Source organism: Sturnira hondurensis, unplaced genomic scaffold, assembly GCF_014824575.4.
Source record: "Sturnira hondurensis isolate 20B ecotype Veracruz unplaced genomic scaffold, ASM1482457v3 Scaffold0017746, whole genome shotgun sequence".
In the NCBI taxonomy this organism is placed as follows: Eukaryota; Metazoa; Chordata; class Mammalia; order Chiroptera; family Phyllostomidae; genus Sturnira; species Sturnira hondurensis.
The window spans coordinates 337,525-348,189 of record NW_028090377.1 but is presented as its reverse complement, the minus strand read 5'-3'; the positions used below and the strand labels follow the sequence as shown (position 1 = coordinate 348,189).

At 55.9% G+C, this 10,665-nt stretch overlaps 1 protein-coding gene across 2 annotated transcripts in view; it reads right to left on the bottom strand.

The window, feature by feature from the left end:
* Nucleotides 1-301: 301 nt before the first annotated feature.
* The window catches only part of PDE2A (phosphodiesterase 2A), a 64,299-nt gene continuing 53,935 nt past the window's right edge, over nucleotides 302-10,665 (bottom strand). For both annotated transcript variants that reach the window (XM_037068612.1, XM_037068613.1), the window contains 18 exons: nucleotides 10,496-10,607; nucleotides 9,989-10,028; nucleotides 9,791-9,854; nucleotides 9,310-9,382; nucleotides 8,991-9,168; nucleotides 8,651-8,763; nucleotides 7,920-7,997; nucleotides 6,975-7,097; nucleotides 5,497-5,567; nucleotides 5,100-5,222; nucleotides 4,672-4,759; nucleotides 4,408-4,455; nucleotides 3,316-3,390; nucleotides 3,069-3,168; nucleotides 2,692-2,804; nucleotides 2,259-2,297; nucleotides 2,026-2,132; nucleotides 302-1,681 (listed from right to left, as the gene is read on the bottom strand). In XM_037068612.1, the coding sequence (XP_036924507.1) occupies nucleotides 1,471-1,681; nucleotides 2,026-2,132; nucleotides 2,259-2,297; nucleotides 2,692-2,804; nucleotides 3,069-3,168; nucleotides 3,316-3,390; nucleotides 4,408-4,455; nucleotides 4,672-4,759; nucleotides 5,100-5,222; nucleotides 5,497-5,567; nucleotides 6,975-7,097; nucleotides 7,920-7,997; nucleotides 8,651-8,763; nucleotides 8,991-9,168; nucleotides 9,310-9,382; nucleotides 9,791-9,854; nucleotides 9,989-10,028; nucleotides 10,496-10,607 (1,756 nt within the window). In that variant the 3' untranslated portion in view covers nucleotides 302-1,470. The remainder of the gene's footprint in view (nucleotides 1,682-2,025; nucleotides 2,133-2,258; nucleotides 2,298-2,691; nucleotides 2,805-3,068; nucleotides 3,169-3,315; nucleotides 3,391-4,407; nucleotides 4,456-4,671; nucleotides 4,760-5,099; nucleotides 5,223-5,496; nucleotides 5,568-6,974; nucleotides 7,098-7,919; nucleotides 7,998-8,650; nucleotides 8,764-8,990; nucleotides 9,169-9,309; nucleotides 9,383-9,790; nucleotides 9,855-9,988; nucleotides 10,029-10,495; nucleotides 10,608-10,665) is intronic.

The window sequence follows — 10,665 nt, the reverse complement described above, 5'->3', positions numbered from 1 at the left end:
CCAGGCAGCCTCCCTGATTATTTCAGCCCCTCAGTTCTCCCTCTGGAGTCCACAGTCTCTGCTAGCTAAATGCCTTCTCACTACCCCATGCTCAGGACTCCTCATCTTTCATCTTCCCACCACGCCATCCTATTGGGCCCACAAATTGCCCAGTATGTCTGTAACTCCCCCAGAAGAGGGGCTAGGCACAGGGGTTGGGGCTCCTGTAGCCAGACTGTTCTAATGGGCATGTGCCTCCTCCGATTTTGTTTCCCCCCACCCACCCCATGCACAAAGTCTGAAAACATCCCCCTGGGGAGGGTTGGTAGAAAGAAATAGATTTATTCTCATGTACAAAGCGGTCAGCCCATGGGACCATATACAACAGTTCCACAGAGTCCTAAAAAACACATCTCTCTAAAGGCAACTCCGAATAGGTAAGGCAGGTGGCCCCCCTCCCCCCCACCCCACAACACATACACATACACAACAAGGGAAGGGAGAAGCTGCCAGGACTGACCCAAGAGGCCCTGCCCTATGGGGTCTCCCAAGCCGTGGGCATGGGTAGATATGGCCTTGAAGAGGAGAGACACCCTGCCAGGGCTGAGACTGGGTTCCTCTCTGGCTGCAGGAATGGTGGAGGGACTCAGACTAAGGGGGTTCACTCAGGGGGCCACTGGGGGACTCAGGGTCCGCTATCTGCCCTAGGCTGTCAGGGGCATTCCATGGCCTCTCCTAGGACTGCAAAGAGCTATGGGGACTGTGACCTAAAAGGGTCTCAGAGAACAGACGGTCTCACCCAGATAGGGGAAGGGGCTTGCCCAGGGTCACACAGTGAGGGGCCCGTCTGCAGGCCCAAGGGTCCTTGCAGCTCATCGCTCCCATCCTGCTTTCTTCCGGGCCCACTCTCCCGGGGCACCGAGTGCCGCTCCGGCAGCTTCCTCCTGGAGCCCCTGCACCGGTCGCTCCTGGGCCCCCATCCTCACCATAAACACAATGGTGGACCCGAGTGCCTGTGGCCCTGTGGCTATTTCTGTTTCTCTAGCAGCGCTAATGATGATCCTCAGACCCCTCACCCCTGCTCACTGAGATGTCCCACCTTCTTCCTTGCATGAGGATCCTGGAGAGGGGGAAAGGGCCCAGATCTGGCTGGCAGGGCGGGAGCCCAGGAGCAACCAGCCAGGCTGCCTCAGAAAGGAGTGGCTTGAGGAGGACTTGCCAAGCTGGGGTCAGAGGTGCAGAACAGGGCCCACAACTCACGGGTCACCCCTGTGCTCTCAGAGGACCAGTGACAAAGTTTTGGTGAGGCTGCACGTCTTGCTTCCATTGCACAGATGAAAACACTAAGGCCCGGAAAGTCAATACTTGCCCAGGTCACCCAGGAAGTTCTGCCCTAGAACCCAGGACCCATGACTCTGGTCACAGCTCATCTGGCCAGGCCAGTGGAGGACTGTAGCAGGAGGCCTGGGTGGGAAAGGATCCTGGGAGTGGTCACTCCGCGTCGAGGCTGCAGCAGCCATTGACAGGGCCCCCAGCGCCGTCGAGCTCAGGCACCTCGTACTCCTCGTCCAGGAAGTCCAGCGAGTTGTTGCTCGGGAGGCCTCGGATGGTGAACTTGTGCGACACCTTGGTCCAGTGCTCACGGTTAGAGGCCACACGTTCGTACAGCTCTGCCGCTTTGGGGAACAGGTCCTGCAGCAGCCTGGGGGTACACAGGGGCAAGGTTGAGAGGTTAGAGGTCAGAAGTCAGAGAGTGACAGGAAGAAAGATTAGGGCTATGCCACAGACAGAACTTCCATAACAGTGTGAGGCATAACACTGCACACACAAGGACAGCATGATGGTCTCTTTCCACAGGAGACGAAGGATGAATGAAGGGTCCATTCAGGGGCAAAGCTGTGCACAGAGGCCGGGGTCGGGGGCGGTGGGTCAGGGGAGCTGGGCTGAGCCAAGCCCAGCCCTGTGTCTGCTGTGATGGCTGAGGGCGGCCCTGTCCCACCCTCCCTCTCTGTGCAGAGACCCCAGCAGTGCCCGTGAGCCCCTCACTTGTAGATGGGCATCGCAATGTGTTCCATGAAGCTGATCTGCAGCTCAGGGATGTAGGCCTTCTCACGGTCCATCATCTCCATCGGCCTGTTGCCCATGGCCTTCTCCTGCGGGCACCAAGGCATCAGGCCTGCCCCTCTTCCCTCTCCCTTAGGCACAAGGATTGGGCTAACCCAACCCCAGGCCAAGAACCCACCCCCAACCTGGACACCCTGAGGTTATTCCTCACATACCAAGTCTCCCTGGGAGAAGAACTCTTTGTAGATCAGCTCCTGAAAGGCCAACACTCTCATCAGATCCCGTGAGCGGGATCCCTGCACCCAAGCTTCTCAACAGCCCATTCCCCAGGGGGCAAACTGAGGCCTTCCTCACCTCCACCTCAGGGCCTGTCCTCACCATCCCCAGCCTGTCAGGAGGACAGTCCCAGGTGGGGAGAAGTGGCTGGGTTCTGGCCCACCCTCTGTCAGCCACTGACTTGCTATGTGACCCTGGATGAGTCTCTGCCCCTTCCTGAATCTTCCTATCTGTCACCCTGAGGTGATGTTTCTGTCTCCCCAAATACAGCCAAGCTGAGCTCAGCACAGAAAGGGTGTTCAGGGGGCAGGAGCCCCATAGAGCTGGGCAATGTCTGCAGCCCGCAACTTCCCAGGAAGGGGCGGCCCTTACCGCAATCTTCCTTGTGGTCTTCCAGCCCTTGGTCTGGTCAGAGAGGTCACAGGAGGTCATAAGGAGGCAGAGGAGAAGGCTGTGATGTTGCTTATTGGTTCGATCATAGCCCACTGTTGGGGAGAAGACAGGGTCAAAGGGTGGAGCCCAGACGCCCAGACTCCCAGACCCTCTTTCCAAGGACAAGGTCCCCATGGCCCACGCAAAGTGGTCCAGGGAATTTGGCCCCCTGCATGAGAGCCAAAGGCCAGGGCTGGGTCTGCCTGGTGGGTTGATGCTGGAAAGGATGGGTCTGAAGTTCTGGGGGTGCTTTCCAGGAAGAACCCCCTCTTGGGGGTCCCTCCCCAACCCCAAGGCCCAGGGCTAAAGGCAGGCACCTTCGGCCATCTTCTGGAGGTCCTTGAAGATGCGCAGGTGGTGGGCCAGGTCCGTAGCCAAGATGATGTCCCGCATCAGGTCTAGCATGCGCTGATAGTCCTGGGTGGGCGCAGGGAGATGTCACGGTTTCCTGTTGGACAGACCCATCCACTCCCTGGCCCTGAGGAGCCTCCACCACCATCCTCTTCTCCTGGTTTGCGCCAACTCCTGGCTCCCACCCTCTCACCCCGACCCTGGCCCTGGTACCTTCCGGGAGAAGTGGTCGAAGATGTTGCAACCATGGGTGTTGAGAATGGCGATGGCCTGAGCGAAGTGGTGTCTCTGTTGGGGGACAGGAGTGATAGGGTCCAGATGGAATGGGGGGTTCCCCTCACCACTAACCCTAAGAGAAGGAGCAGGCCCGGCCCAGCCCAGCCCTGGCTCCCAAGGTGAGCGGAGCAGGCGGAGACAGGGAGGCAGCATCCTAGTCCCCTTCTGGACTCTGCTTCCCCCTCAGTGGGCCCTGGGCAAGGCCCTGGCTGGCTCTGAGCCCGCTTCCCCACTGTCACATGCAGGGGCACAGCGCAGTAAGCTCTGAGGGTCTCTCCAGCCAGAACAGCTCTGGAATGGCCCCTTGTAGTCCTAGACACTAATTCATGCAGCGAGCATTTGTTTGCTGACAAGGAAAGGCACTGGCGAGGCAAGGGCAAGATGTCTGTCTCCTGACACTTGGGAAGGGCTATCATTCCCAAGCAGGAGTGAGCCCCTCATCTCTAGGGGTGTGCAAACAGGGGCAGTCTCTGGAGGGTTTAGTGGGGGAAGTGTGGGAAGAGGCAACCTTGGAGGTTTGGTTCCCATTCTGTGCCAAGTCCTGTGTTAAGTGCAGAGAATTCAGAGGTATCTCAGATTTTGTTTCTGCCCCAAGGAACCCCCATCTGGGGGTGGGCAGACCCCAAAACCAAATACTCTAAGGCAAAGCTGAGTCTGATGGGAGCTGAGTCTGATGGGAGCAGAGCCCAGGCTTGGCACGGAAGGTTTGCATGGGGCATTCCCCGACATGCACAGAGAATCACGCTAAATACAAATCCTCACTTTGGAAATCTGGGCTCCAGCAGAACCTGGAGCCTGACTTGCTCCCCCATCCATACCTGCACCCCTCCAAGCCCATCCAGGGAAAACAGCCAGCCATGCCCTGGGGCGGCTGCCATTCTCACAGCCTGTCTGAAAAGCAGGGTCTGGGAACAGGAGGTTCAGGTCTGGGTCACACTCTAACTGCCCATCACTGGCCTTGTGAGGATGAGGAGGACAGGGAATGAGGTCGGGGAGGGAGGTGGAGGAGCTGGGGAAAAATGGTGGTACCTCCATGACAGAGCCTTCAGAGCTGTAGAGCGCAGCCAGCACAGATTTCTGGAAAAGTCAGGAAAACTCCATCACTCCTCACATCCAGACCCAGGTGCCAGCCACCTAAGCTAAGTGCTGTCCTGTTCCTCTCACCCTCTCTCCTCTCCCATCTCAGAGCCCAGCACAAAGCCTGGGGGAGCCTCGGGCTCCCAGTCTCACCAGCTCCCGCCTCTCCCAGACACCCCAGGGAAGGTGCCCAGTGGGAGGAGGGCAAGATCTCACCGAGGCCACCTGGAAGGAATTGTTTGTGCCTCTGTGATCCAGGTCGTGACACATGCAGGAAATAAACAAGGCAAAGATCTCCATGTCCCTGGTTGGGAGACAGAGAAGACAGGTCCAGCTACAGCTCGCCCCGCACCCCTGGAGAAAGGACTGCTGGGTGAGATGTCCAGGAGCAGCCAGGACAAGAGCTCAGGACCCCTGGGCCCCTTTCCTGGAAAGAAGCCCTGGCTTGGAGTTTGGCAGACCCCCCATGCCCTGGGACAATGATTATGAGCAAGTCTGGCCCAGAAAATGGGGCTATGGAACCTCCCTCACTGAGCTGTTAAGAGGGTCCCCTTAGGTGGTGCAGGGAAAGCTCCGGACCCAGAGGAGGTGTTTCCCTGTCCCGAGGAAGCGGAGCCCAGTTGGGGGGCAGGGCAGCCACTCACTCGAGGTAGTTGGTGAGCTCCAGGTTCTTGTAGAGCAGGTAGCAGAAGTGAGAGACAGAGAAGGCGTGCATCCAATTGTGGTAGGGTGGGTCCCGGTAGCCCTTCTTCACCATCAGGCAGAACCTGGGGGAGGGGAGAGGGCAGCAGACAGGCCTCAGGCTCTCCTCCTCCAGGTAGCCCTTCAGGATTTTTCCTTCCCCATTCCTCTCCTTTCCTCACATCCCCGTGTCTAGGAATGGCCTCATGCTCACGGATCCTCCCCACCCGCACAAGACTGAGTCTCCCCTAGTTGGCCCAGAGACAGCCCTCCTCAGTAGGCTGGGGGATGGGTGAGAGTCCAGGACAGAGGGAGGCAGAGATGGGGCTGCCTGCGCTGCTGAGGGGAGGAGACACACACCGGGCCAGTGTTGGGCAGTCAATTTTGTAGCTGTTGATGAAATTCATGTCCTGCAGCATGCTCAGTACGGCCTGCAGGGGGCAGAAGGGAGAGGTCAGAGGGACTGTCAGTTTCAAGACAGGACCCCTGCTTTGGCCCTTCTTTGTTGTTGTTTGTCTTTGCTTTTTTACAATATGCAATGTTTTAATACCTCCATAATCCTACAGGAGTCAATTTGAAAAATCATGCAGAATGATTTTTAACTTTACACTTATACTGAGCATTATAATTAAAATGCCTTCTTGTGCATTTTTATTATTTGTTTTTTTAAGTTTATTTTTTAATATTTGTTTCTTATAAAAGTAGAGTTAATGCAATGTTTAAATTGTTGTTCAAGTACAGTTGTCTCCATTTTCTCACTACCACTCCCCTCCGCCCCACCGACCCTCGCCTCCCACCCTCAGTCCTACCCACCTTTGGCTTTGTCCATAGGTCCTTTATACATGTTTCTTGACAACCCTTCTCCTCCTTTCTCCTGTTATCCCCTCCCCCTGCCTCTGGTTATTGTCAGTTTTTTTTTATTTCAATGTCTCAGGTTATATTTTGCTTGCTTGTTTGTCAATTAGGCTCCTGTTAAAGGTGAGAGCATATGATGTTTGTCTTTCCCACCTGGCTTATTTCACTTAGCATAATGCTCTCCAGTTCCATCCATGCTGTTGCAAAGGGTAGGAGCTCCTTCTTTCTTTCCGCTTCATAGAATTCCATCATGTAAATGTACCACAGTTTTTTGACCCACTCATTTACTGATGGGCATTTAGGTTGCTTCCAGCACTTGACTATTGTAAATTGTGCTGCTATGAACACTGGGGTGCATAGGTTCTTTCAAATTAGTGTTTCAGGATTCTTAGGATATAATCCCAGCAGTAGAATTGCTGGGTCAAAAGGCAGTTCCATTTTTAGTTTTCTGAGGAAATTCCATACTGTTTCCCACAGCGGCTACACCAGTGGAATTCCCACCAACACTGCACTAGGGTTCCCTTCTCTCCACAACCTCGTCAGCACTCGTTGTTTGTTGATCTGTTTATGGTGACTTTGGCCCTTCTTGATGCCTACAAAATTTTGGAATCTTAGATTATTAGATCTGTACCAGAGAACCATCAGATGGCGGTACCAAGCGTTCTCAGAGCCAAGAACTTTTAGAAAGATGGGCTCTACGAACTCTTGGAACCAAGCTCACATAAATTATTTGAAACACAGGGAGTGAGGTACGGACCCTGGGGCCACAGGCCGGAGCAATCCTCAGCAATCACCCAGCCAGCCAGTGTCCCCTAGGCAGGCCCCACGGCCCATGCTGGCAGACGGCATGCTCACTCCTCCCTAAGGGAGACGCTATAGCCTTTCTTAATGACTCTGTCTTGCTAGCAGGAAGTTCCTGTGCACGTTTAAATTAAATCTCTGCCTGTACACCCTCTGTCTCCATGGTCAGGGGCACAGCTCACCATGGAAGTGTCATCCTCAGGAAGAGAGCGAGGGGTGTAGGTGAAACTGGCGAAGTTGGAGTCAATGGAAGCCACAGGCTGGATGCCGTCATGGAGAAGTTTGGTGTATTCGTCATCAGAGACCTACAGGGGACCAGCCTGGATGTTAGAAGATGACCTCCACCCACACAGTGTCCTCGTCCTCAGATTCTGGGTGAGGTGGTCCCTCGCCCAGAGAGTGTCCAGGTCACCGTCCAGTCCATGGGTTGTCACTGACCAGGCGATCACCACCCTCTCCTCACAGCCCTGCAGCCCACCTACTGTGCCTGCTTGCCTGTGACCGTCCTCGTCTGTAACAGCCTATCCTCGGCAGAGACAGAAGGCACCCTTTTGTGACCCTCCCAAACCATAGCTGCCTTTCCTAGACACTAACTGGAAGATTCTTTATTGGGGGGTGGCATGCATCTCAGTCCTTCCCACTACAGCTCTGACCGTATCCACAAAGCCTGGGACCCTTTGGTTTAGACACAGGTGAGTGTAAATGTTCAAATCAACGATGACCACCACGGGTAGCTGTGCTGACACGGGGTCCAAGGAAGGGATGGAGTGTCACAGTTAGGACCTCACAGAACTGCAGGACCACTGTACCTTGGGGAGCTGTGGCCAGGGCCCTGAGCATGCGTCTCAGCCTTCAGTCATTCCCAAGGTGGGAACTATCCCTGAGCATAGGGGGGATGCCTGGCCAAACCAGGTTCTTCCTTGGGCTGGGCCCTGTTGCCAGCCAGCCTAGGGGCTGACCCAGAACGTGCCTAGAGCTGGAGTTCAGGCATGGCACTGGGTCTACCTTCTTATCTTCAAGAGAGGATGATCAGAAAGCACTGCCTGGTCCTGGGCCCATGAGGATTCAAGGAGGCACAGGACCTTGAGACCCTGGGAAAGAGGACAGAAGCTCCGTGCAAGCCTCACCTTCATGTGGTACATCATCATCTCATTGGCGAGGTGGCTGCGATACTGGGCCTCATTCACTTTCTTGTAAAGGAGAGACTGGGGGGAGAAAGGGGAAGAATGGAGTTCAAGCAAGATGGCTGTCAAATGTCAGAATACCCAGGGCTGGACAAAAGGGTCAGACAGAACCGCCTGAGCTGGCCCTAGTCTGAGCCTTCCAGCTCCAGCCCCAGGTATGGAGCCCCCTCCAACCTTCGTCTAGACGTCCCCTTGCTCTTCCCCCAGGATCTCTCGGCTTTTGATCTGCCACTTTGCCTCCCCTCCTGGGTCAGCCCCGGTCTCCAGTGATGGAGCCCGAGGCCCACAGCAGAGGAAGAGAAACAAGGAGGGGAAGTGGTGTCAGGGACCAATGGGTTGGAGTCCCATGGCAGAGCTGCCAGCCATGGACAATAAGACCTAAGGTTTCTCAAAAAGAAGTTGACCTGCGGCTTGATTTGAGGTTGCTTCCAGAGGAAGGTGGGGGTGGGTCAGGTGAATAATGACACCTGGGGTTTCCCATGGTCTTTCCTGGGTTGCTAACTGGATAGGACAGGAAAGAGTAAATTTTCAGATGGGAAACTGAGGCCAGAAGTGACCACTGGTGCAGAAGCACACCCAGTAGCGGGGCTCTGAGTCCCAGGTTGGTCAGAGCGAGGAGAGCCTATGTGCCCGAAAGGGCAGAGGGTCCTGGCCCCGTCCCTGGCCTCACTCACATGGGCGATGCTGATGCCGCAGTAGATGGAGAAGGCCGTGGCCAGGTCCTCGTCGAACTTGCTGAACCATGGTCCGTTGATCTTGTTTACCAGCTCGGCCACACCGATGACCTCTAGGGGCGGGAGAGAGGCTAGGATCAGCCGGCGGATGTGTCTGGTGGGGATCTGCTATCCCAGGGTGTCCTCAAGGCACGCCCCCAAGCCTGGGAAACCTGTGTCTTCAGCTGGGGAACGCTAGAGCGATGAAGGACTGCCAACCCGTGCTGCTTGGCCCCGCCCCATCCTGCTCAGGCCCCGCCCCGGCCTGGCCACGCCCTGCCTCTTTGCAGGGAATCCGCACCCTGGTTCTCATTTTTGATGGGGAAACAGAGGATGTTGCGTGTGCGGAAACCGGTGCTGTCGTCCACACCGCGATAGAAAAGCGGGTGTGCGTATGCGTCCGGGATGTTCAGGATCTGGCCCGTAGTTGCCACGTGGCCCGCTATGCCCTGGTCGGCCGGGATGCGGATCTCATAGCTCTGCGGGGGCAGGCATGGGTTGGGGGGGAAAGTTAGCGGCTGGCCTCAGAGAGGGCCACTCTCCAGGCTGCTCCCGGGCGCCCCTGAGGACATCACACCCCTAGGACCGCAGCAACACTCTCTCCTCGAGACCCGCCTCACCTCATCCTCCACCACGCCCCCGTCGAACACCTTGGCGACCAGCTCATTCTGGTCCAGCAGGAACACGGAGCAACTGTGGGGAGACGGCTTTGGTCCACAGGGCCCTGACACCCTTCTCCCACCACCCCCGCTTCTCACAACTTGAGGCAAGCCCGGATTTCCGAAGCCAGGAGAGAGTGATCCATGCTGGACTCTCCTCAGGACTGACTCTAGACATTAGTCCAGCCCAAAGATTTTTTTCTTTTTGTAGGGCCTATTCTGGGCTATGCACTGTATTAGCAGATGAGGACCCCTGGCCAGCAAAGCGAGCCCTGCCCCTGCTGTCACTGGGCATCACAGACTATTGGTGGTCACAGCCATGAAGTAAAGGACTGCACAGGAAGGCAAGAAGGCAGTGGAGGGGAAAAAGAAGGGAGAAAGGAGAGGATGAGGACTGAGGCCTGGGGCTTCTCTCTCCCCTCTCAGGGGCAAATTCACTCACATCTCAGCATTGCTGAGGTTTCTGGCCTCTGTGATGATCTCCTGAAGCAGGACAGAGACGTCATCTGTGAGGGAGAGATGCGGGGGCAGTCATGAGACTGGACTGGAATGCCACAGCCAGGCCCTCCCACCTCTCCTCTCCAAACTCCAGCCCCACTCCCATGCCCCAGCCATGCATGGAAGAGGACAGTGCACTCACCTAGGTGAGTGAAGAGGTTCTTTGCCACTTGGAGAAGAGCCTGGGATGGAGAAAATAGAGATCATAGGAGTTCAGGTTATAGAAAGCAACCCTCTCCAACCTCCCTGCCTCCGACATCCCCAGGAGCTTCTCTGCACTTACTGGAGATTGGCAGAGTCTAATTACATATGTCATTTGGCTGCTAAATGAAGGAGTGGGAGGAATCACCCCAGTGAAAGTGTATAGAAATCTAGATAGAATCTCAGATGTGCAGTCACCTCTAGCTCCAGCCACCCAGATGTTGCTGTAGTACCCAAGTTGAACACTAGAGGGTGACCACATACAGCGCCTGCAACCAGTGGCCCACCTGAGGAACTAGTGACCTCGTTCTTTGAAAGGTCTCCAGGTCACTCAGTAATCCCCCCGCCAGGGTCCAGTTACACACGGGCTCTCCCTTTGTGGATGAATCTCTGGGGCTGAGAGCTGGGCACCTTGGTTCCCGGGAGAGGTGCCAGGAAGATCACTCACCTGGCACTCACACTTGAGCTTCTGCTCCTTCTGGAATGCCAGGGTGCTGGTGAGCACCGTGCTGGTGTAGTGAAAGCAATGCTCGATCACATGCTTGTCCTGGTCTGTGAACCTGGGGAGGGGGGAAGGTCATCAGAGAGGGAGCTAATTGAAGACTTACTTCTCTCCCC